The sequence below is a fragment of the Tiliqua scincoides genome, chromosome 1 (assembly GCF_035046505.1).
Source record: "Tiliqua scincoides isolate rTilSci1 chromosome 1, rTilSci1.hap2, whole genome shotgun sequence".
Classification (NCBI taxonomy): domain Eukaryota; kingdom Metazoa; phylum Chordata; class Lepidosauria; order Squamata; family Scincidae; genus Tiliqua; species Tiliqua scincoides.
This window is the reverse complement of record NC_089821.1, coordinates 195057656-195083379: the sequence shown is the minus strand read 5'-3', so window position 1 is coordinate 195083379 and position 25724 is coordinate 195057656. Positions and strand designations below refer to the sequence as shown.

At 43.2% G+C, this 25724-nt stretch overlaps 1 protein-coding gene across 3 annotated transcripts in view; it reads right to left on the bottom strand.

The window, feature by feature from the left end:
* Positions 1-4713: 4713 nt before the first annotated feature.
* Positions 4714-25724, bottom strand: part of CEP57L1 (centrosomal protein 57 like 1) — a 40210-nt gene continuing 19199 nt past the window's right edge. For 2 of the 3 annotated variants that reach the window (XM_066613270.1, XM_066613279.1), the window contains 9 exons: positions 21347-21529; positions 20306-20427; positions 15628-15744; positions 15358-15435; positions 11245-11340; positions 9352-9429; positions 8523-8749; positions 6911-7055; positions 4714-6326 (listed from right to left, as the gene is read on the bottom strand). In XM_066613270.1, the coding sequence (XP_066469367.1) occupies positions 6102-6326; positions 6911-7055; positions 8523-8749; positions 9352-9429; positions 11245-11340; positions 15358-15435; positions 15628-15744; positions 20306-20427; positions 21347-21529 (1271 nt within the window). In that variant the 3' untranslated portion in view covers positions 4714-6101. The remainder of the gene's footprint in view (positions 6327-6910; positions 7056-8522; positions 8750-9351; positions 9430-11244; positions 11341-15357; positions 15436-15627; positions 15745-20305; positions 20428-21346; positions 21530-25724) is intronic. The other variant, XM_066613288.1, reaches the window with a different exon arrangement.

Below are 25724 nucleotides of genomic sequence, written 5' to 3'. Positions count from 1 at the left end.
AATGAACCCCAATATCATGTGCACCATCTACTTGATATGAGGTAAAGAGCATATTGTTTATGCTACAAGCATATTTAGACCAGAAATTCCCAAACTCTGAGAGTTTGGGAGCTGCTATAAGTCTTCAAATGGGAGGGGGAAAATGTAGTGAGGCGATCCCCAGGATCATGCCACTGTCAGGGTGACAGGAGCTTCATTTTACTTACCAGTATGGAGAGCAGCCTCCCAAGGGTGCAGGGAGTCCCATGGAAGTCTCCAAAGAGCTCCCCAAGCCTTTGAAAATGTACAAATAAAGATTATGACCCACCAATGGTTTCATGATTGAAAACTGGAAGAAAGAAGTAAAATGAAGCCCCTGTTCATGAGCACAAAAGAGGTGCCTTTACCCTTTGCTTCCCTCACCAATGTCATCAATTCAAACCAACAGTCAATTTCTGGTGGGTCCCCATTCATTTCAATATTTTATTTTTAATGTATTGATGCTACCATGGTATTTAACTGCATTTTGGGAAATAATAATAATACAGGTATTTATATACCGCCTTTCTTGCTCTTTATTCAAGACTTTATTCAAGGCGGTTTACATAGGCAGGCTTATTAAATTCCCATAGGGATTTTTACAATTTGAAAGAATGTTCTATCCTACAAGAACCACAACATCCAGGTGTTACTTTCTTGATCTGGTTTCACATTCTGGCCTCCATCCTCCCACACTCAGAGCAGATGGTATAACTCGGCTCAGCTTGTCAGCTGCTTCAAGGTCGCACAGTGCTGGTGGCCTCGAACTGGCGACCTTCAGATGTTATCTTCAGGCAAATGGAGGCTCTACCCTCTAGACCAGATCTCCTGAAATGTTACAGACCTATACTTTTAACAAGCTATGTATATTCTTTTAACAATGACAGTCAATGGAACTTACTCCTGAGTAAGTGTGGGTAGGATTGCAGCCTAGGATAGTTGAAAATGTTCCTGCTTGATGTCACTTCTGGTCATGACATCACTTCCGGTGGGTTCTGACAGATTCTCATTCTAAAAAGTGGGTCTCAGTGCTAAATGTGGGAGAATCACTGCCTTAGCAGCTAGCCCCATGATCTTCGCAATGGTGCAGGCTTGTTTAGGCAGGTATGGGTATGTAACCTTGGCCTTTGGCAACTCTGACTGTTGGCCTTCAAGCCCCCTCCTTTATCTATGTCTTATAGATTTATGACAGTGTTTCTATTCTTCCATCCTTTGGAGTGTGTTCATTGTTTGGGAATTTCTGGTCTATTCTTTACCAAACAATTGGGGGTGGGGAGGAGTAGGTCCAGGACTTCTTTAAAGCAGTTTTCCCCATCACTTCAGCTGGTTGAACTGCTTGATTCATGGAGATCAAAATAATCATTAGGATCTTATTTCATGACCTTGTGCTGATTAAGAGGGTTCATCTGATGGGAGCAGGGCCTTGAAGAATTTTATCAGGGGTACAAAGTTTCTTTTGGGCCCCCTCTTTTCTGTTGGATCATAATTTCTACGAGTTATGATATATAAAACTGTATGACATATCAAACTATGATCCCAGGAAATTTCAGGCTCCCACACCTTTCTCCCCTTTTAACCCTGGGCCTGGGTACAATATAGTCCCTGCATCACCTCCTTATGGGAGATACTAGCCCTCCTGCTGCGAGAGTTCAGTGTTTTCACAGCCCACTGACGGGTTCATTCTTTGCCTGTAGCACTTGTTCAGGCTATAGATAAATGCTCCAACTATAACTGGAATCTTGGAGCTTTCTTCTTTTCCTTAACTCTGATCTCTTCTCCCTTTCCACTTCCTCTCCTGCTACTGTAGTTCAGCCCCATTCCCCTACATTCTGCCCTCCTTTTCATGCCCCCTTCTTCTAAGGATTTATCTTCTTTTCTGCTGACATTTAAGGCTTAGTTGAACAAGTGCTGCATTGCATTTTTCTTTTGATTCCCCGTCATTGTATTCTTATCTACTACACTTCTAAGTCTTGCCTCTTTTATTTCATGCCATTCCACTGAGCTGTGCTACCAGCCACTGCACTTTCTCCCTGCACATACAATAGATTTGCCATATGTGGACATTACATGTGTCATAGAGCCCACCTGGCAATGACTTAAAGTTAGCCTTGGATGAGATTTCTATAGTAAAAGCAAAACACACTGGATTAATGTTCTACTTCTAATGTTCAAGTTTATTTATCCATGATACACCATCATTACATCATGCATTTCCCAGCCCTCACTAGCACTGAGCAATAATGCACAGCAATAGCAGAGTGTTTAAACTTTACAGGGCCACCACTTTCCCCATGATCCTAGAATTAAGCATCTTGTCCAGTTCCACCCCTTAGGGCAGGGCTTTCCAAACTGGGGCAGGCGACTCCCCAGCCTATGGGCCCTGACCTCTGTCGACTTAAGAGCCGGGGCAGCCTGGAGGCAGGGAGGAGACAGCGGTGCGATCCCCTGGATCGCGCTGCTCAGAGAGCTGCAGGGGCTTGGGTGCACTTACCCAAGCGACCTTTGGCAGGGCTCCCCGCAGCAGTGAAAGCGGAGCGACCGCGCTCCACTTCCGCTTTGGTGGAGGCACACCAGCACCCCGAGGAGGCTGCAGGAGGCCTGGGTAAGTGCATCCAAGCCCCTGCAGCCCCCTGAGCAGCGTGATAGTTAGACAAGGAGCTGCAGCATCTTTTCCCACAATTTTTTCAAACATGCTTCCTTACTTCAAGAACTGTATCTATTCACAAGTCCATGTAATTATACTCAGATAGTTAGACAAGGAGCTGCAGCATCTTTTCCCACAATTTTTTCAAACATGCTTCCTTACTTCAAGAACTGTATCTATTCACAAGTCCATGTAATTATACTCTAAGAACTGAAACCAATCCATATTGCAAGTATAGCTGATCATTTCACTACAACAGACTTGATTGAACAAGTTTAATTGGTAGTGAAACCATTAGAGTTATGAATCTAGTAAATAGAATATAAGATTTCAGGGAATTAATGATCAATGACATCAAGGTTGCCTACGTTTTTACAAAGAATTAGAGAAATGACTGTTATTAGAAAGTGGAGGTGGGAGAAAGCCAGCACAAACAGGATGGGGACAAAGGGTTCTTCTGTTTAGTTCTGGAAGTTCATGCCCAGTTTTACTAACAGCCAAGGCAACCAAACAGAACCTTAAGAAAATAGAAATTTAAAGTGCTGCACCTTGAGGACACCATTTTTATTCCCTCACCTCCATTATGATCAAAAGTGGTGCAAATGTAGTTTCTGCTTGCAAAGCAAAGCACTTGCTTTGATGAAGCCAACAGAATGGCTCCTGCTTGATATAATACTAAAAGCTAATTTTTCTTCAAAAGTCTTCTTTGCAGCTATTTTCAGGATGTTAAATATAAAATAAACTAACTATACTTACCACAGCTGTTGTCACAAATCACTGATCTGCGGAGATTTTAGGATACCTTGGCCAACACAGACCATGTAGCTGGGGAATAAAGGACCTAGCCAGAACAGCAAGGTCACAGCCTCCCAAGTACAGACAGTAAATAGCCTCTGGCAGAGAAAAGAGAAGGCTTGTTGTGTTACTAGAAACTGTAGCAGCACGCCTCTTCTCCCACAGGTTTCTATAGCTAATGCAATCAAACACCAAAGTAGCAATGGAGGGAATTCACCACAGTGCGTGTACAGGCTTAGTTGTAACCATAACAACCTCTGTACACACAACTGTCTACAGAAAAAGGATTTACTGTGTTTTTAACTAATAAGTGACCCACTGCTTCATTGCAATGCACAGAGTCTATCCACAGAAGGGAAACAACAAGTACCTTCCCAGCTCCAAAAGCCAGGGCAGCATGGCATATCAATATTTGCCCACTATTGCCTAGAAGGAAAATGGGTCCAGATGGAAGCCTAGATGGCAAATACGTTTGTGGACAACTCCATTACCAACTTAAAGCATCTTAACAGCAGCACTTAAACTCACACACAAACTTCTACCTTCAACCAGGACTAGACAAATAGAACATAATACACATACAAAACCAGTGCCACTATATGTATGTAAGATACAGCTTATTGAGGCACGAAAGTCTGCCCACTTTTACATTGCATACAGCACTGCATCAGCGATTTCTTGGTATCACAAACATTACCAATTACCACTGAAATTCTCAAATCACCAGTAGTGATGACGTTTGCAATTTCCTTGAACAGAATGCCAGACCATGGATGAACTCTTACTCTCAGGAGCTTTGCAGTGGTCTTGGGTCCCTCTGACAAATCTTAAACACTCCTCACTGCCTTAACACACCCGACGCGTCAAAAAGGCATTTCCCAATTGAGTACTTGAGTATCCAATGACCTCAAGTATCCAATGACTGTGAGAATGGAGGGTACAATTCCCCAAGCAAAAAGCCAAATGTAAGTACAAGTTCTTGCACATGTTCACCTGACTGGCCAGGCACACCAAACAGGTAGGTGTATGAGCCCTCAGGGCAACTGCCCTCCAGTAGCCACCCCCCTTTCTAAACAGCCAGTCCTTCAGCCAAGTGGAAGCTGAAGACCTACAGGCCAACTCCTCAGCTCCTGTAAGCTCAAAGTTTCCCCAAACTCCAGGGGCCTCAAGACTATGGTTCATTCCAGTAGCAGACTGAGTGGCCTAGGCTGGACTTAGATGAATCCCAGATACTTGGCTACCCCCGCAGACACAAGCCTGTAATAAAATGGTTTATTTAAAGAATAAAATTAAGATTACATATTACTTGAAAGGCATTTGGGTATTTCAGGACATAAATATATCACACATACACACACAATGCTAAAACAATAAAGGTAAGCTCTTAAGCGTTTTTGTTCCAAACACTCACCTGGATCTCTCTAACCTCTGAACATAAGCAAAGGGTAGCTCTTCTACCTGTTGTACCATAGTTGATACAAACATCCTTGATGGAACTGCAGTAAGCACATCTCCCCCTCCCATCTACTGTTTTTTTATACATCAGACTTAACATCCAGATTCTGACCAGCTGAAACTTCTGGAAGATATCAACTGAGGCTATTGTTGGTCACTCACTCTGACCCCTCCCAACTGTAGAATCACAGCTGCAACTAATTTCCAGTTAGCAAAATCTTGAGGTCCAGCCCATTATCATGCTTCTCACCCAGCCATAGTCTGACTCAAGATGCTTCTTTTCAGCCTTTAACTAGCTCTGTTCCCACTGCTGCTACAAAATGGCTGCAGGCTTACAAAATGGAGTCAGATCTAATGCAGTGATTTTAACATGTTCTTCATAAACTCCAAGACTACCATAAGAAAGCTCTACCTTTTGAGTTTGCAAAAGGACAATTCACATGTTACTTTCCGATGTAGTGAAGTCACTATGATCATTTTGCCTATGTCATATTCTTCAGGCAACACCCAGTCTCTATACAAGTACTTCTCTTTCTTGGGTCATTTTCAACCAATCCTACCTTTATTCTCAGAGGCAAAAGTGAAGAAAAAGCACTTGGAGGAAAGGTGGTTAAACCATAACATGTTACGTTTAACTGTTCCAATTTTGAAATAAATTATAATTCTGAGAGCACACCCTAGGTGTGAAGCAGCAAGTGTAACTTGTAATAACGAGAACAGAAAAATACAGGTTTTTTAAAAAAATTCCACATTAAGCCTCAAACAATTTATTTGAAAGGCAAAATATAATCTTTTGAAAAAATTAAATTCACCCAAATAGTGTTGCTCTAAAAGAACTTGGTTCCTGTGGGATTTTGTATCCTGTTATTGCTGCATAAGCAATGAAATGCTTATCTTGATTTGCCAATGTTCAACACTTGCAAGATTTCAGCACTGCTAGAAAACAGCGATACACAGGGTCAGGTTAAGAAATACATTATTCAAGAAATGTATGTGTGTAAGTTACAATTACGTCTTTAAAAAGTCAATATGGAATTGAAGAAACTTGTCCAAAATCTATGACTCAATTGATGGAAGTGTTATTGCACTTCACAGCTGGCCAAAAGTATCTGTTCAATCCAAACATAAATGGATGGCAATTGGGATATAAAAATTCCTAGTAGTTATCTATGAAAACTAGGTTTGAAAACTATGGTTCCCAAATGATGTCATCCTTCTTCAGTACCAGTTGAAGCCTCTGAGCAGTTTTCAGTAGCTGAAGGGAACTTGTGCTTTTATTCACTGAACTGGTACCATGAATGCTGCCTCTTGGAAGAACTACAGTATGTTTCGTTTCTTTAAGTTTGTCAGGTCTTGATGCAGCATTTAATGCTTTTCTCTTCAATTTCTGAGCTTTTTGCCTCAGCTTATAAACCTTGAAAGAGAAAAAAATCTCATTATCAATTCTGATATGCAAAAAACATGCAGGTTTTAGACAAAATGACTGTTGGAAAATAACTGACAGCTATTGCCTAACAAGATGATTATCAAACATTTAATAAGATTTAGATATTGGTTATGATACAGGAAGACCATTCAAAGATTCTCAGGCTGCAATTCTATAGGCAGTTTTCTAGGACAAAGCCCCACTGAATACAGTGCGACTTGCTTCCAAATAAACATGCATAGGATTACGTTGTCAGTTGCTGTTGTATAATTATGGAACCTGCTTTGGTACCTGGATTATAGCAAGGACAAATATATTTTATTAAAATGAGATGCTTCATATAAAATAAGTGCAATCGTACCTTATGGTGTGATAGCACAAATAGGCAATATTAAAAAGCCAAGGTCACTGTTTAAGCAAGCAGTTACTAAACACTCACCTTAAGAAAACTGTCTCAGAATAAAATACTGGATCATATGATTTGCAGCATTTCTAGAAGATACAGTAACAGTTTACACACAAAAGACTTGTGTCAGTCTCAGATTGTGTCAATCTCAGAACTGTTTTCTTACATTTTCTTGGTGTTTTCTCAACTTGGAAATCTGTTCTCCTTTAATTTCCATTTGCTTCACAAGACGATCCAATTCACGTTCTAGATCTTCCCGAACATCTGGATTTTCAGTTTCCTGTATCTGCTTTAACAGTTCTTGGTGCTCACTGTTGAAGACAAGCTTGTCAGTTACTGTGGACATGATCTAGTCCATCATCTTTCCTATGACTTCCCCCCCATTATCAGCAGATGAGTAAAGACTAACAAGTAAACGACTGTCAGCTACTTGGATATTAATGCCAGAGTATTAATGCCAGAATTTGTAGCCAATTAGGCATACAAGAGCAAGTGACAAGCCAATATTGCTCATTCGAGAACTTAACTACTGATATGCTTTGAAGCAGCCTTATGCAACCCAAAGACCTTCAGAAAAAAATTTTCTGTATAATATGAAAACTGACAATAGTAGAGACCAACTTGTTAAGGAGACCAACTTGTTAAGGAGATACTGTTAACTGGAAAACGTCTCTGCTAAAATAAGTTCTAGAAAGACCATCTAAGGTACAAAGAATAAATGTACTGAATAAAAGTTATTATAAAGTTACATGAATTTCAGATGCTACACTGAGAATCATCTGTATCAAGAGATGGTACATACCCAAGCAAGACTTGACAGATATTAGCTGAGCACTCAGCTGAGTATACTGCCAGGACTAACTGTGGCTAACGTTTTATCACAGTAAGAAACCCAGTTTGCAAGTGCCCCAACAGCCTAATTCTTTCCATTATGATATTGAAACTAAAAAGTCCTCAACCATGTTTAAGTGGCAGCTACCTGTGACTAAGTAATAGACTATAGCAGCAGTTTTCAAACTGGGGGATTGTGGTCTACCAGTAGATTGGGAGAGATTAGGCTCGGTACATCAAGAGTTAAACAACCTGCTATGGCAGCACTGCTATCCATTCACCATTATAGCCACAGAAGCTTGAGTGGCTGGGAAAATGAAATTTTCTTTAGGTGGGTCCTGATGCTAAAATGTTTGAGAATCACTGGACTATACCAACCAGTAATACAAAAGATATAGCTCTTCAAGAAGTTTCCACATCAGGCAACACACTTTCCTCTGTCACAAGCTTCCAGATGCTTTAATCTTCTTCATAATTGACCTCAGTATCACTTGTGAAAATACACGAAGGTTCCAGAGGTCAATTATGAAGAAGATTAAAGCATCTGGAAGCTTGTGACAGAGGAAAGTGTGTTGCCTGATGTGGAAACTTCTTGAAGTTTGAAACTGCAGCATGGCTGAGACTCAAAGAACTACCTAAGTTACATCTGCTCTTTGTTCTCTGAGCAACAGCACACAACAAATTACAAACTGCTTTGAAAGTCCACTCACTTCCTAAAAGTTTACCATGTTTCTCAAATAGCCTCCCATGCAACATCTCCTGCCTTGATGTTGTATCAATATCCAGAGGAATGCATCAGAGATTTAAAAGTTTTTCCTTTCACTTGTGAATGTGCTCTTTGTTCCATGATAGCTTTTAAGAGAGCTTTTAAAAGATCTGGGAACAGCTTGCTCCAGACATACAGAACCACTATCCTTTGTATACCAATAGATAAAATGAGTACTTACAAGCTCATTTGTCCCAGCTCATCCTGCATGACCAAGAGAAGGTCAGAAAGATTTTCAGAAATGGAAGATGATGTGGAGCAAGATCCAGGTCTGCATGCATTAGTCCATCTAGAATTCCTCTGTTCAGTGGCTTCTGAACGTTGTAATGTAACTTGCGGACTACGATATTTCATCATGTGCAAGAAACTCTGAACGTTTGCAACAACAGAATGACTTGAACTGGCAGACTTGAAGGAAAAATAGCAAGTTAGGAAGTATATTTTAAAGGCAGTATTTAAAGTAAGACTCCACCTGGAATAGCATGCCTAAGTTGTAAGAGCTGCAGTTTTAAGTGGGATATTGACAAACAGCAACCAGTCTAGAGGAGGGAGACCAGGATGGTGAGGGGCAAAGATCATATCCTGCAGGGACAGGGCAAAGAAATTGGATATGTTTAGTTTGGAAAAGTGGCAACATGTTGTCCATCAGTAAATGTTTGAGGGGAAATCACGTGGAAGATGGAGCAGATTTGTTCTTGACTGTTCTAGAAGATAGGATCAGGACAAATGGATTGAAATTACAACAAATGAGATTTTGATGAAATATTAGGAAGAACTTCCTGACGGTAAGAATAGTTAGGCAGCAGAACAGCCTGCCTTAGAAGGCAGTAGACTCTCCATTGTTGGAAGTCTTTAAGCAAAGGCTGGATAGCCATCTATCAAAATGTTGTAGTTGTGGACAGCCTATATTGGTGGCAGCAGCAGTGGTGGTGGGATTTGGAAATTATGATCTTGTCCTTCCAAATCTATGATTCTATAAAAAAAAAAAAAACTTGGGGGAAATTACTTACCTTTCCAGCTACAAAAGGTAAAGTTCCAGGATGTAGAGATGGTTGAGTGTCACACTGTTTCTTCAAAACAGAATTTTTCTGGGGAAAAAGATACTAGATTTATTGCTGTATGTTGAAAAATGAGAAGAGGCTCCTGAATTTGCAGATATATTTTCATCTGCCTAAATTGATTCTGGTATTAGAATGGCTTGGATACTAAATTTAACATTTTATATTCTTTGGTGTATAATAATACACTGCTACATGTACCAATTTAGATAAAGAAGAGACCTAAAATATCACATTATTAATCTGAGTATGTATATGCTGTCTTTCCTCATTCTAAGGCTCTTAAGGTAGCTCATGTTTGGTGAAACACACAATTTACATAGTTCAACTGGAAAAAAAAACAGTAGGTAGAGGCAGCAATGATGGATTCCCTTTCTCCTCCTCTGAGAGGGTTGATGTTTCGGGGGGGGGCAGGGGGCACAGTTCAGTTTGTTACCACTAAGAGAACTGGTAACTGGTCACATCCTCATCTGAATAGCGTAGAAGACAGGGCTCTGAATACAGCCTTGCTCATCAAGCTATCCCATGAAGTCCAACAGAATACTAGCATAAAGATTGACAATCCTTATATAAAGAATTTCAGATCCAAGTGCTTTTACAGTCTTTCCCCCCCCCCCCCCCAAAAAAAAAATCAGAGTTATGGACCAGAAAACATGAACTTACAATGAAACAACTTGTATCAAGGGAAATTCCCCCCCCCCATTGTCACCCTTATTTCAATTAATGACACACAATGCCAAAACACAACAAATGACAAAATACAGGTACTGTAGTACTGTAAATAATGATGTCCTTTTAAGAGCTCAAAGGTGAGGAGGGGATAAAAGAGCTTACAGGTATGGAAATAATATAAATATCCCATGTTGTCCCTTTAAGAGCTTGGAGAAGAAGAGGCACAGTCTGCAGGCACAGCATCAGCAACAAGCTGATGTCCAGGGCTGTCCCATTCAAAGCTCTTAGGAAAAAGAGCATGCAGGTATTTTTAACATCTAAGTTCTCAAAAATTTGAGGACTTCAATGCAGGAAAACATAACGGTCTTCAAATGAATTTGAAGACTGTATTTAGAAAAGTGTTGGCCATGGCAATAATTATGACCTTTTAATTTTCACTCCTTTGCTGAGGCAACAGGAATTTTTACTGACACAAAATCCAAAACAAAGAAAAGCCCCATTTAGAGCCACATGTCAACATGGTAAAACTGGAAACAGGAAAAACCCACACAGCGGAAGGGGACAGAAGGGGTACTAGCCCAGGAAACTATTTGGTCCAGATGGTTGGGACAAACCCACAGGAAAAATGGGTGGGAGAAAAAGGTAGAAAATTGCAGTGTGAAACAAAGGGCAAGCATACCAGCAGATTGAAAGAACTCGCTGAAGATCAGCCCCCTGCAGTGCCCTTCAAGAGCAGAAGAGGAAAGAGACGGAGAACACAGCAGTCCTATCAGAACTCTTGACACAACAGGAGAACCAGCAAATATAAACCCAAAGGGTTGTGCACTGAGACCCAGTGAAGTGTCCAGCCTCTGCTAGAGTGTGTCAGAGGCATTATGGAAGGAAAGCGAAGCAAAATAGAAGCCCCCTCTCCTGACTTAATTAGCTTCTGTGGAGCCAGGTTGAAAGCCCCGATTCCCAGCTATGTGGCAGGCTTGTCTGAGGAACTAGACCTCCTTCCAAGGAGATGATATTTATTAGACCTGCCTCAAGTGGGTGTCTTTAAAAAAGCAAATGTTCTCTAACCCCAAAGAAGTATTTTTCTAAAAAACCTTGAAAGGCATTGCTGAAACCATGCTTACATCTGTGCAGCTCACCAGCAGTATCCAAGACACACCTGTAAACTAACTTTACCTTAATGGCTTTTTTCCTCCCATTTTTCTTCTTCACATCTTTTTGAGGTGAAAGTGAAGACACTAAAATGCGATTCATCTCAAGTCCTGTTTGAAGCTGTAGAAAAAATAAAGTGAGATCTTATTAAATGCAGAGAGTGATTGCTCAGTTCATAGCTACAAGGGAAAACAAAATGCATATACAGGGCTTTCATTTCTTCAGTAGGGTACAGGAAATTAATGGATTAATACAGGGGTCTCCAAATCACAGCTTGTGGGCCAGATGTGGCCCACAGTGAACCTCTGTCTGGCCCACAGTGAGCTTCTACCCCCCAGTGAGCCTCTTGCCCTGCAGGGGCTCCTGGGGCCCTGTAACTCTTCAGAGGCAAGAGGAGCTCTACTCCCCTTGCTTCCAGAGGGTGTTCCGAGGGCCAGGGAGCCTGCGTGCCTCTCGGAATGCCTTCTTAGGCCTCAGAAGGGCACTTCCAGTTTTTGGAAAAACAGGAAGTGACATATTAAGGCTTTAAAAGGCCTTCGGAGGGCCAGGGAAGCCCCCTGGAAGCCTCCAAAGGCACTTTAAGACCTTAAAACGTCACTTCCAGTTTTTGGAAAAGCAGGAAGTGACCCAAGGCCTCCCAAAGGCCTTAGAAGGCGTTCTGAGGGCTGGGGAGGCTTCCCTGGCCCTCAGAACACCCTCTGGGGGCAAGGTATCCTGAGGGGTCATGTGGTTCCGGAGCACGGACTGCAACTCCTGCAGAGTTGGGTCTGGCCAAGAGCAGCTGCAAAGGTCAGGAACTGGGTATTTCTACTGGATATCTGGGGACTGCCTGGGGTGGGGGGAAGTGCATGCTATTACTGCTAATGCTATTTAACAATTAATTTCTGGTGTTTGGGGAGAAACCTTCCTGTAGGGAGGAATTGGGGAAACTGGTCTGTGCAGCTTCTGGACGTCTTCCTAATTTATGGTTATTGAAATGCATTCAAATTTAATAAGTTGGAACATAAATTTATTCAAATTTTATTTTTTCTAGTCCTTGACTGACTTTTCCAGTCCATGACAAATATTTGACACAGCCCTCCTGCTGAAAAGTTTGGAGACCCCTGGATTAATAGATTCAGTTGTTTGCCTGAACAAACCGAGTTATTTACGAGCACTACCAGTGAACAAGTCTTGCTCTCAAGGCTGTCTACCAGTTCACAGATATGCTGGCATGGTACTAAACCCTTGCTGCTCAAATCAACTGTAGGTTTAGAATTAGCAATACGTATTTGGCACATAGTATTTTTCTTGACCAGTTTGTACTTGCATAGTAATGGTAGCCTGCTTGCATAAGCATCACCATTCTTCCTTTATTCAGTACTTGCCTATAATGCACTTTGCCAATGGCATTATAACTAGCTCCATCTTTGGCCACTGTGATACAGGATCATCTTAAAGACCAGAAACTAAAGCTAGTAAGTCTGCCAGGTAAGCATGTATTCATCCCTTGCTTTGTCAGCAACCATTACTTCACTAGAACAAATACATTGGTCTTTGTTAGAACCATCCCTTGGTACATATCAGTCTAAGCCTACATAGACAAAGCTGAAAGCAGCCTACCAGATTTGCATGATGTCCCCTTGGGGCTTGACAGCCCCCTCCTTTGCATTTATTCACAGCCAGGCAACAAGAACAGGAAGTTAGCTGCCATACATTGCTGGTGGGCCACAAGTTGGACAGGTCTGTACTTAGCCCAACCAAGCCCCACATTATATTTACGGTAGCATCCCTCACTTATCTTCAGTAGTGCTTTGTTACTTTTGTGGTAAAATAGCCAGTGGATGAGGAGGCTGAAAACATAATTTGGATAAAGCTAGGATACATGCTATTGCAAGCAATATACATAACACCTCAAACTTTAGGGTTAAACAAGCAAGACCCAAAACAAATTTTCTGCCAGAGAACATTATCTTCTGATTATTTAATTTAAAAAGTTTCCAAACAAAAACTGGGTGCAAGATAGATAAGATAGGGATTTTGTGGCAGTGACCCTTGTGAGAGACCTTGTTTTGAGAGCAGTTGTTGCCTTCTTGCTGATAAGAATGTACTGCACAGCACATTTTGAAAAAGGTCAGTTTCTAGTAGAATAGTATTCATCAGCAGAAGTAGTTTTTTTTTTCTGGAAACAGAGGCAGCAAGCATTTTTAGATAGAATCAACTCCACTCACTAAAGTTAGATATTACAATAGTGTTAACGAAAAGGTTAGCATTTTTAAAAAGTTCAAATTTAGTATTTCCCAATCCCATTCTTGAAATACTGATATTCTGTAAAATTAAAATCAGGCAGGGGAAGAGAAAAGGGCATATATTTTATCAATGGCTCAGGTCTCACATCTAGTGCTAAACACCGTAGATACTCGCCTATAGTAGTGAAATTTTTGCCATGTAATCTAGCTCAAATTATCACTTCGCCTTATCTCCAGGTCAATCAGAGGGCAAAACCTTTCAACTCTGAAAAGTTTCTCTTCTCAAGCAGCAGACAGGCGCCAAGTTTCTCAAGAAGCAGCAGGCGCAGCTCCTTAGAAGCAATTTGTTAACCTTTTATTCTCCTTCCTTCTGCTGCAGCCTGGTTCTGCTTGGCAAATGCTTGCAAAGCAGGCCTGTTTTTTGAAACACCAGGATGGGAATCCTCCTTTCCATCTGAAGCAGGCTACAATTTAATGCACCCTTACTTAAGAATAACACCCATGGAAAGCAGTGGGTCTACTTCTGAGTAAAAAGGGTTGCAAATATATGCAGCTGCATCTCTCTGCTGTCAGTTGAATTGCACACTCCCAGTTCTGCGTTATGGGTTGTATGTTGTACATAGAGCTTCTGGCTTAACAAACCAGACACCTTAAAGGTAGATTTGATTCATGGATCTCCTGCAGTGGTTCCCAACCTTTTTCACTTGCATATCCCTTGGCAGCCCATTCCCATAACTTGTACCCTTCATATTAGCAAAATGTTTGTAACTAATAATACAAGCCCTCATCTCCTCTATATGAAAGCCCAGACTTCATGTGTTTATCACAGTGTTTTCTCTTTTTATCTGTCTGAAGAACAGAAGACTCTGCCTTTGCACTGTTTTGCACCAGAAGTGTGCTGAGAAATTCTGGGTGATTGATCGCTTTCCATATTATGTTTCAGCTTTTTGACTGTGCTGGTTTTCAATCACTGGTGCATACATGAATTGATGACCAAAAACTAGCTATCGGTGGGGCTTTCACAGCCGACTAGCTACCTCCCTTCCTGTCTTGCTGGTCCTTGCAAGGCATTCCTGTCTTGCAAGGCATTCTGGAGCATGACCTGCCTTTTTCTACCATTATTCCATTCTTTTTCAAGTACCCCTAAAGGTCCTGTTGAGTGTCCCTGGGAGTACGCGAATACCAGGTTGAGAACCACTGTTTTACTGGTATGTTGTTTACAGTGCACTTACAAAAAGGTGGTGAAGACCAGAATTTAAAAAGAATAAAAATGTATCTTATGACCTTTTACTATGTTTTTAATAAATTAGAGACTACAGTTCTTAGGTAACAATTAGTGATGGGTTATTTTTCAGGATCTGGCCTCGAGTAAAATCAGACAAAACGACAGCCAGACACCCCCCCCTAAGTTTAACCCCTGACTTATCCGAGGGTCATAGAAAATTCCATGATTGTTGGCTCAAAACCTGCTCTTAACTTATCTGTGGGATCGACTTACAGGCGAGTGTCTGCAGTAATCATGAATTGGCACACAAATGTAGAAAACAAAACATGACAGACAGGGGTTCTCAAACTTTTTAGTAGGTCCTATAGGCTGCTGCTAGATTTATAAGTGCCATGGGGTTTGACTGTAATGGGGATTGGGTAGTGCTCCCTTCCCAAATAGCAGCTTGTTTAACCCTTGATGCACATACCCTCACCTCCCTGTCAGTTCTGTGAACCACCAAAAATTGGTTCACAACCCACTGGTGGGTCGTAAAACCAGTGTTTTGAGAACCACCCACTGCAATAGAGCATTGTGTTATGAATAATTTATGTTACCACTGCTGGTTAAAGCAGAATGGAGGAACAAAGTCACCAGTTCAGCCACCTTTTTTATCACTGCAAAAATAGCACTGTTCTTTTTTACCTGTGCAGCTTTATCTTGTATTAGCTTACGCTGATGCTGCTCTTCAACCAACTTCTCCTCCAGATGTTTGATCTTTTCCTAAAAAAGTCCACCACATACACAAAAAAGTGTATAAAACTAGATGTTTTAAGGCAATAGAGATTAAGACAGAAAAATACTGGGATCTTCACTTTTCCACAGGAAAACCCAAATCCTCAACAGCAGTCACAGCTGATAGTTTTGCAACTGTTACATACATTAAAAGTTAATTATGTAGTTAAATTTACTTACTTCAGCAGCTTTCTGAGTGCCAGTAAGTCTCCAACATTCTTTCTCTAGAATTTCAAGCTTGTCAAGTTTTGCACATAGCTCCACCTGATTCTGGTCTTTTTCCTTCTGAAGATGGGTCTGAAAAAAGCACATGACAGTGACTGGCAGCCCATAGCAAGCCCTGCCAAAAATAGCTGTGTGTTAAACACAAAATACAGCATAAATACGCATTTGTTGGATGGGTCTGAAAAAAGCACATGACAGTGACTGGCAGCCCATAGCAAGCCCTGCCAAAAATAGCTGTGTGTTAAACACAAAATACAGCATAAATACGCATTTGTTGGATATTAGAACATCTTTATTTGCATGTCTAATGCTAAGGCATGTGTAAAGTTTGTTTCATGTAAATGGGAAAAAACACCTTTGAAAAAGTACTAGAAACATTCAGTTGATAGTCTGGTAAAAAGGAGTCAAAGACTACTATTCGAATATTCTAATTTTTATTCACATGAATCTTATCCAGCATCTCTAGAGGGAAGAGGTAATAAACTGTACATAACGGATTGGCCCTTATCTTTCAAAGGCTCATGATTAGTTTTTGTCATTTGTGGGTGGGTGTGGAGTTCAATTCAGCTAGTAGGTATCTTATTACCGTGAAAAAAAGAAACAAAACAGGAATCTGAAACCGCCACCAAAAAAAGTATTTACATCATTATGGTCTTACCTATCTGGAGAAACATCCAACATTAAACATGATACCAAAAACGCATGGAAATAGCAATAAGCACACTTTACAATTGGTAATCAGAAGTTATGCACAACTGTAAGTTTTACTGGTTCAAAACAATCAAAGCCCATTTAAAGAAAATGAGAACAAGCAAGGCAGAAAAACATGCCAACAAAATTGGGGTTCGGTTTTTTGAAAGGGGGCAACAAAAGCAGCAAAGAGTAAGAATAAGGAAGACTAAACATGCATACCTGGATTTTGGCTCTTCTTCCTGCAGGTTGGTCTACCATCATCTCAGCCCTCTGGCTTGCCAGAGGCGCGAGCCTCTGGCGCGAGCCGAAGAGCCACAGCCTTCGCCTGTGGAGTTGAGCCCGGAAGATCTTTTGCTGCTGTCACCAGCCACCCCGCCAATTCCCCCGTGGATTGATAGGCGCCAGCCTCGCTTGCTCCTTATTTTTGGAGCTTTGAGCCTGTCAACGTACCAGCACCAGCCTTTTTAACTGAGTGAGTGTTCGTGTGAATGTGAGAGTCAGGCCAGGAGGGTTGAAGGGGGTACCTGCCTCTGTGAGAGGGGGGCAGGGAGGGACGGGTTAGAGAGACCTCTGCATCAGTGAGAGAGAGGCAGAGAGGTGCAGCAGACTAAGCCTCAGTGTGAGGGGGGTGAGGGTTGCTGCATTGGTTGGTTGTGGTGTGTGTGTGTGTGTGTTAATTTTATATTTGTGTGGCTGTGTTGGTGTGTAGGTCAGTCCCGCAGGAACTATGTGTCTGACACCACGGGGGAGCTTAGGGGAGGGGAGGGAGGCCACCATCACTAGAGTTACGGGCCATGGAAGGTATGGCGGTGGGGGTTGGCCTGGTCGTTACAGGAGAAGGAGGATCAGTCATAGACTGTCCCTCTTTCTGGCCCTCCTCTTATCCCTCTGACCCTCGGCATGCCTGGCAACAGCCCCCTGAGTCTGAAACTGCCGCTTCTGAATGCCAGGTCAGTAAATAATAAGATCTATTTAATCCAGGATTTAATCCTGGAGGAAAAGGCCAACCTGGTATGTATCACGGAGACCTGGTTGGGTGAGCTGGGGGGGGGGTTGGTCTTTCCCAGATTTGTCCACCGGGTTTCTGGGTACTGCAGCAGCCAAGGCTACAGGGGCAGGGAGGCGGGGTTGCAATGGTCTATCGGTATTCCATCCGTCTTGCCAGAAACCCTGTTCAGCGGTCCGCCGGGTTTGAGTGTCTTTGTGTTGTGTTGGAGGGGCGAGACAGAACAGCAATTCTGTTGGTGTACCGCCCGCTTGCTGCCCAACAGACTCCCTGCCTGAGCTGACGGAGTTGGTCTCGAGCGTGGTGCTGGAGTCCCCCCGCCTATTGGTGTTGGGGGACTTTAATGTCCATGCCGAGGCCCCGGGAACAGCTGCGGCTCAGGATTTCATGGCCTCCATGGCAACCATGGGTCTGTCTCAAAGAATATTTGCCCCAATGCATGATGTGGGACATACGCTGGACCTGGTGTTTACTGCTGGGCAGGCTGATGGTGATCTGGAGATGGAGGATATTAAGATCACTCCTTTGTCATGGACAGATCACTTTCTGGTGGGATTTAGGCTTGTTGCGGCCTCTCACCTCCGTAATGGTGGGTAATCACATTTTATGATCCGCCCTCGGAGGCTGATGGATCCAAATGGATTCCTGAGGGCTCTGGGGGATTTTCCTGCTGCCAGAGCTGGAGACCCACCCGGCGCTCTGGTCGATCTCTGGAATACGGAGATGGCCAGGGCCCTGGATGAGATCGCTCCCGAGCGTCCTCTGCCCAGTCGCAGTCAGAGTGGCTCCTTGGTTTTCTGAGGAGCTGCGGATGATGAAGCGGCAGGGCAGACGTCTAGAGCGTCAGTGGCGAAAGGCTCGTACCGAATCTGACCGTACACGGGCTAGGGCCCAGTTGCGAGCATATTCTAAGGCGGTGGTGGCAGCTAAGAGGGCACACCTCTCTGCCACCATTGCATCTGCAGAGAACCGTCCAGCTGAGCTCTTTCGTGTGGTCTGTAGCCTTTTACATCTGGCCCCCTCTACTGGTGGGGAGGAGCACATGGAAGCTCACTGTGACGAGTTTGCAAGACACTTTGCAGAGAAGGTCGATCAGATTCGGCATGACTTGGACGCCGCTGTGGGCATGTCTAGTGATGTCCCCGGGGCACCTGTCTATCCTGCTATTTGGGATTCTTTTCAGCTTGTAGAGCCTGAGGATGTGGACAGGATTCTCTGGAGTGTGAGACCTGCTGCTTGCCCGTTCGACCCGTGCCCAGCATGGTTAATTAGGGCTGCCCGGGAAGGGCTGGCCGAGTGGACGGGGAGGGTGGTGAACTCATCTCTGAGGGAGGGGGTGCTCCCACCTGCCTTGAAGCAGGCGATGGTTCGCCCCCTCCTGAAGAAGCCCTCCCTGGATCCCACTAATTTAAATAACTTTCGGCCGATCTCGAATATCCCATTCCTGGGCAAGGTGATTGAGCAGGTGGTGGCGTCTCAGCTTCAGAGGGTACTGGAAGTAAAGGGATTATCTGGACCCATTCCAATCTGGCTTCAGGCTGGGGTTCGGGACGGAGACTGCCTTGGTCGCCTTGGTGGATGACCTTCGCCGGGGGATGGACAGGGGGAGTGCAACCCTGTTAGTCCTGCTGGATCTCTCGGCGGCATTCGACACCATCGACCATGGTGTCCTTCTGGGCCGGCTGGCCGGGTTGGGGCTTGGAGGCACTGTTTTGAAGTGGTTCCGCTCCTTCCTGGCTGACAGATCCCAGAAGGTGGTGCTGGGGGATGCCTGTTCGGCACCCCGACCTCTGAGGTTTGGGGTGCCGCAGGGTTCCATCTTATCCCCCATGCTTTTTAACATCTACATGAAGCCGCTGGGAGAGGTCATCCGGGGGTTTGGTGTGGGTTGCCACCAGTACGCTGATGACACCCAGCTTTATCTCTCCTTTCCCCCTGATTCTGAGGAGGTGGTTGGGGTCCTGGATCGCTGTCTGGAGGCGGTTAGGGACTGGATGTGGGCGAACAAGCTGAAATTAAACCCGGATAAGACAGAGGTGCTCTTGGTTCAGAAATCCACAGCTCGGGTGCTGGATTATCGTCCTGCTCTGAATGGGGTTGCACTCCCTCTGAAGGAGCAGGTCCGCAGCTTGGGGGTTCTCCTGGATCCACAGCTGCTCCTGGAGTCCCAGGTGGCGGCGGTGGCCAGGGGAGACTTTGCTCAGCTTCGGCTGATTCGCCAGCTGCGACCGTACCTGAGCTGCACGGACCTGGCCACAGAAACCCATGCCCTAGTGACATCTAGATTAGATTATTGCAATGCGCTCTACGTGGGGCTGCCTTTGAAGACGGTCCGGAAATTACAACTAGTACAGAACGCGGCTGCTCGTGTGGTTGCTGGGGCACGTCAGTTTGACTCTGTCGAGACATTGCTCCGGCAGCTACACTGGTTGCCGGTTCTGTTCTGGGCCCAATTCAAGGTGCTAGTTTTGACTTTTAAAGCCCTTTACGGCTCGGGTCCGGGGTATTTGAGAGACCGCCTCCTTCCCTACAATCCGGCCCGTGCTCTTAGATCTTCTGGGGGGGCCCTTTTGACTGTGCCGCCACTAAGATGTGAGAGGGGTGGCGGCCAGGAAGAGGGCCTTCTCAGTGGTGGCCCCCGAACTGTGGAATACCCTCCCCCTTAGAACTGAGAACTGCTCCCTCGTTGCTAATGTTTTGGCGTGGACTGAAGACCTTTTTATTTCAAAAAGCTTTTAATTGTTGACAGGCTGGCCGGCGTTCTTGCTTTTTATATGAAAATCCACGGGGTTTGTTTTGTTTTAAGCTTTTTAATCATTGTAAATTGTTTTTAACTGTTTTTCATGTTGTATTTTTAAATTGTTTGTTAGCCGCCTTGTGTGCCCGTTGGGCAAAAAGGCGGGGTACAAATTAATAAAATAATAATAATAATACCTGCTTTTCTAGAATCAGCCTCTTTTCCAACTCTGCACTGACCACCATTTTCCTCATGTAATCCAGTTGTTTCTCCAGCAAGGAACAGCGTGATTGCGTTGTCCCTAAGTGCACGCTCACATCTGAGGGAGAGGGGAAAAGGAGAGCAGCACTTAAATTTTATTCCATCTTATAGACTTATATACCCAATTTGGAACATATATGTGAAAGTTATTTTGAAATAAATGGTGATTTAATTACTTCCCTACAGTTGGGTCTTGATCTACAATTATAAACTGCATTCTACTGCATGCTGCTGTCTAGGGCAGTGGTTCTCATTCATTTAGCACTGGGACTCACTTTTTAGAATTAGAATCTGTCAGGATCCAACAGAAGTGATGTCATGACCAGAAGTGACATCATCAAGCAGGAACATTTTTAACCATCCTAGGCAATCCTACTCAAACTTACCCAGGAGTAAGTCCCATTTACTATCATTGTTAAAATATGTTAAAAGTACAGGTCTGTAACATTTGACAAAGTGCAGTCATATACCATGGCAGCATGAAGTCTACTATATTAAAAAGAAAATATTGAAATGAATAGGGACCCACCTAGTGGGTCCTGACCCACAGTTTGAAACACACTGGTCTAGGATATTAGCCACCAGTTTTACTGAAATTATATTATCTGATCACTTTTACTGGGAAATGGAAAAAACAAGAAAATTGCAAGGATGGAATTGTGTTCTGTGTGGTAGTTTTTGCTTACAAAATTGCAAGTTTCCCCACATTTCCATCAATAACTTAAAAGGACACATACTGTATTAAGGTTTGGGTCACATGCAAGAGTTCACTTAAGCAACTAGTAAAAGGTGGATACACTCAAAGAAATGCACCACCACCTTGGATTACTTGTCTGCATTATTTAATACTGATACTAGTTATGCATTAGGAGGAAGCAGAGCATGTCAAATCAACAACTTGAGAACTCTTTGAGATTAAGGTACAACAGATGTGGATAGGATGTGAAAAGTTTGACATCAGTGCTGTTGGAGGATACCTTTTGTCTCTTGCATCAGTTCCTGATAACTGACATCCTTCTTTTTGGATTCATGCTGTAAAGCCTTTTTATATTGGGCAGCTTCTCTAGACAGGCAGTTCAGGTCATCTTCAGCTTGTGACCTCTCCAACTCAAGGCGATGGATTTTTTCCTGAAGAGTTTTCAAGGCTGATACTAGAGCTGCTGAAGAGACAACTTAATCCTTAATGCTAAATGTGGTATTAATGTCTAGTATTGATTGTGCTATGATAGTACATACTTATTCATTGTACCCTTTTACATTTGACTTAAATGCTAATAATGTAAAAAATCCACATGTCCCTCATTTGCATAGTGGCTAGAAAACTGAACAAGTACCAAGGGTATGATGGTTCCGTTTATGCTTCCAGATCCACATAACCATCACCGAAACTGGCACTAAAGGCTGACAAAATGAGTAACTAGACACCAACAGAAGCATTACTGAAGTCTGCCCATTCTTTGCTGTTAACTGCAAAACTATCCATAATGCAATCCTAGGTATGCCTTCTCAGAAACATTCCATTGACTTCAATGGGACATTTCCAGGTACAGGTGGAAACTGTTTATCCGCAGAATTTTCATCCACGGATCTGACTCAACACAGGTCTGAGTTGCGTGGAGTCAGATTTGGCCCCACCTGAGCTCTCTAAAGCAGAGCTCCAGTTGCCTCTAGAGGGCTTAAAGGGGTCAACTGCAGGTTTATCTGCAAAAAGCAGCATCCCCAGGGGGTCTGAGAACTGGTCCCCTGCAGATACCAAGTCCCCACCTGTAGTCATGTAGACAAATACACAGTTTCATACAAAAAGAAAGTACATGACAAAATTCCACTTTTATCTCTTGGTAGAACCTTTTGTGTAAGAAAACACTTGTGTAAAGCTGAACTAGACACATATTAATAAAGATCAAGAAGCTCACAGTTTACCTAGCTGTCATTTCCTAGTTGGGGGCTAGAACATGCCTCTTGGGCACTGGATCTTACGCAAGCCCAATTGCTGGCAGCTGAGATTACACTACATCCAAAGAAACTAATATGGACAGTGTCTTCTTAGTGGGGTTAGCATAACAAGCACTTAAATTATACTTGCTGGTATGACTATATTAGTCTCAGAAAACTAGCCAACTATTAGGTACAAAGGCAACTTGTTGATTCTGCTAGACTCCATGAAAGTTATCATAATCTGCTACAGTTATTCTTGCATTTTGAGTTTCCTAGGTAGAACAAAGATCTTTGTTCCTTATATTTGCTTTACTCAGAGATCCAACTGAATTTAGATAATGAATTATTCCAAGGGCAAGTGAAGTATAACATTAAAGAGGTTCCCCCTGCATAATCCAACATCAAAAGTTACACTTCATTTTCAGCAATAAATTGCTTCATTCGAAAACAGAAAAATACTATGTGAAATATTTCACTAGAGAGGCATGCTTTAATGTACTTCATGCTACTACAACTGCAATATTCTAGTTCCTGAAGAGCAAAGTTTGACACATGCAGGCACTTTTAACCAAGATATAAAAGTCAGGGATGGCATATAGCAGAGAAAGCCTTACAATTTCCTTGCAGAATATTAAACAATTAGCTCAGAGGTTTTCAGACTGGGGCATCGCAACGCCCCAGTCTGAGGGCCCTGGCCTCTTTTCCCTTAAGGCAGTGGTACTCAAACTTTTCTGGCAGTGGCTCCCTTGACCCTCGTGGCTGTTGGCCATGACTCCCCATCATGTTCATGAGGGCTGGAAGTGACATCATTAAATAGGAAGTGGCCAGAAATATTAACTATATTAAATATTATATTAATTATATTATATAATATAATAATTATATAATATAATAATATATTACATTATATAATAATCATATTATAATATAATATAATATTATATATTAACTAAATTATATTAATCATATCATTAATTAAATGCAGATCTTAAAAATTAATACACAGCGATATACCTGCTTTATAAATGATCAGCTACTGATCACTGTTGGAGACAGGATGCTGGAGTAGGTAGATTTTGTCTGGTCCAGGAAGACTCATTTTTTAAAACTTTGTAAGCATACCAATAGAATTGTTTTATCAAATGAACTTTGTGAACAACCAGTCTGACCAACATTACACACACACACCCACGTGGACCCCAATCCAACTAGTCATTTCTCCCATTCTCCCCTTATTGAACCCTTTATTAATTTAATGAAATTAAATTTTTCCAGCAGCTGGTGGGGAAAACAAAAATAGACCATGAAAATATATCAGAGCTGATAAGGGTTTGGTTAGGAAGCTGATTTGTCTCCTTTACTAGAAAAGGCACAGCTTAAGCCTAGGCATGTCTACTCAGAAGTAAGTCCCATTAGAGTCAATGGGGCTTACTCCCAGAAAAGTGTGGATAGGATTGGGCTGGCAATCACTTCATCAATGGCTGATAAGTATTCCCTTCAAATAGCAAGATTCATCACTTTAAAAATACAGCCTTTCCTCTTCAGTCAAACAACAAGAGCAATAAATCACTTTAAAAACAGTACCCTTTTTCTGCTCCTGGTCAAGTAAAATGTCTCTCCCCTCCCCCCTTGCCAACTGCATGGAAACAACTTTAAGACCCCTGGTGACTGGTAAAATAGGAAGCATTTTATTTGGGGAGGGGGAGGAAAGCAGGAAGGTTTGGAGATCGGAAGGGGGGAGTGGGAAGGGGTTGAAAAGAGATATTTCACTTTGATGAGAAGTGATCCCAGGCTGGGAACTAGGAACCAACCAGACAAGGATCAGCGAGGGTTAAGGACCGCAAGCTGAGCATGCTCAGTACTTGCCAGATGGGGGTTGGAGTGAAAGAGCTTTGGAAACAACAAGCAGGGAACACAGAGGGCGGCAGCCTCGGAGCTGAGGGAGAAGAGGGCAGGGCAGCAGCAGCCACTCTCGCAGCTGAGCAACTCCCATTTCTTCTGCTTTAAAAAAATCACAGACAATGGGCAGAAGACAGGCTCCTATTCTGCCCAGGGGTGTGACTGTATCACTGCGAGAGGACATCCTGCACCTCCTCTTTGAGTTCCTGGCGCCTCCCTAAAGAGCCGCACTGCACAGTTTGAATAACACTGCCTTAAGGGGTAAGGAGGCAGGGAGGAGCCCTGCAGGTCGCGCAGGGTTCCCCACACCCCCAGGAGGCTGCAGGAGGCTCTGGTAAGTACAGCCAAGCCCCTGCAGCCCCCTGAGCAGCACGATCCTGGGGATCCCGGTTTTGTGGAAGTGGAGTGTAATCGCTCTACTTTCACTTCTGCTGACCTGGGGAGCCCTCTTTCTTCTGCAGAGGCTCGCACAGGGCATCCTGCAACCTGAGAAGGCTGCTGCAGGGACTGCTGAGTGCACCCCAGTTCTTGCAGCCCCCCTGAGCAACGTGATCCTGGGGATCACATTGCTGCCTTCTCCCCACCCCCGCTGCCTTCCCCCTGCCCCCACAAGGACTTACTGCGGGTTTCAAACTCCAGGACAGTTTGAAAACCACAGGATTAGCAACTGGGTTCTTTTGTATGGAATTTAGGAAGCAGGAATGGTCCTATATCTTTCCTGGAGTAGCAAGTGGGTAAGGGTGGAACTTGAGCCTTATAAAGAACCAGCCCCCAGAGGGTTTTGTGAGATATTAGCATCTTTAAAAGACATTCTCCTGCAGAAACCCTTGTTCTTTTTGAATTCAGCACCATTACAGAAGGGCCTCATGGCAGGCCAGACAAGCCTTATGTGGATTTTGGCCATTCCTCCTGAGAATGGTTTGTGCTCATCAACTGGGCCACCAAGTCCACCTGGTTAGCTAAGGCAACAGGATAAGATTAATTTGACATCCCATTAGATGATCCTACACCATCAGAAACCTTACATTTTTTAAGTTCACACATACAAAATTGCTTGGGTTGGTTGTTTCTGGTTCATCTCTCATGTACTGCACCCAATCATTAACAAAGGACTCACCCAGTCCTCTAGGAGTGCAGGAACCAGATCCTCCCCTCTTCTGGGCAACAAGCACAATTAAGGATAGGAAAGAGGATACTGCAATTTGTGCTCAGTGACTTTATTTTCCTCTCATTTATGGTCTGTACTAACTTTACTCCCCTCAACCATCCATTTTGTTTAGTCCTGTTTGATAGGAGCCTTGCTTTTTGATCCTCTACATTCCCCTTACCATTTCTTTTATTATTCTTGTATTAAGTCCTCCAATACATTCTTTTTGTTGCTGTTCTTGATTACCCTGCCTGATTTCCGTTAACAGATAATTGGTTGGGCCTACTTCCTCTGTTCTTGATCCTGTTCATTTTGGCTTTTGTGTAAGGGCATTGCTAAGCGCTAGGCAATGTGCGTGTTTTGGCCTATGCCCA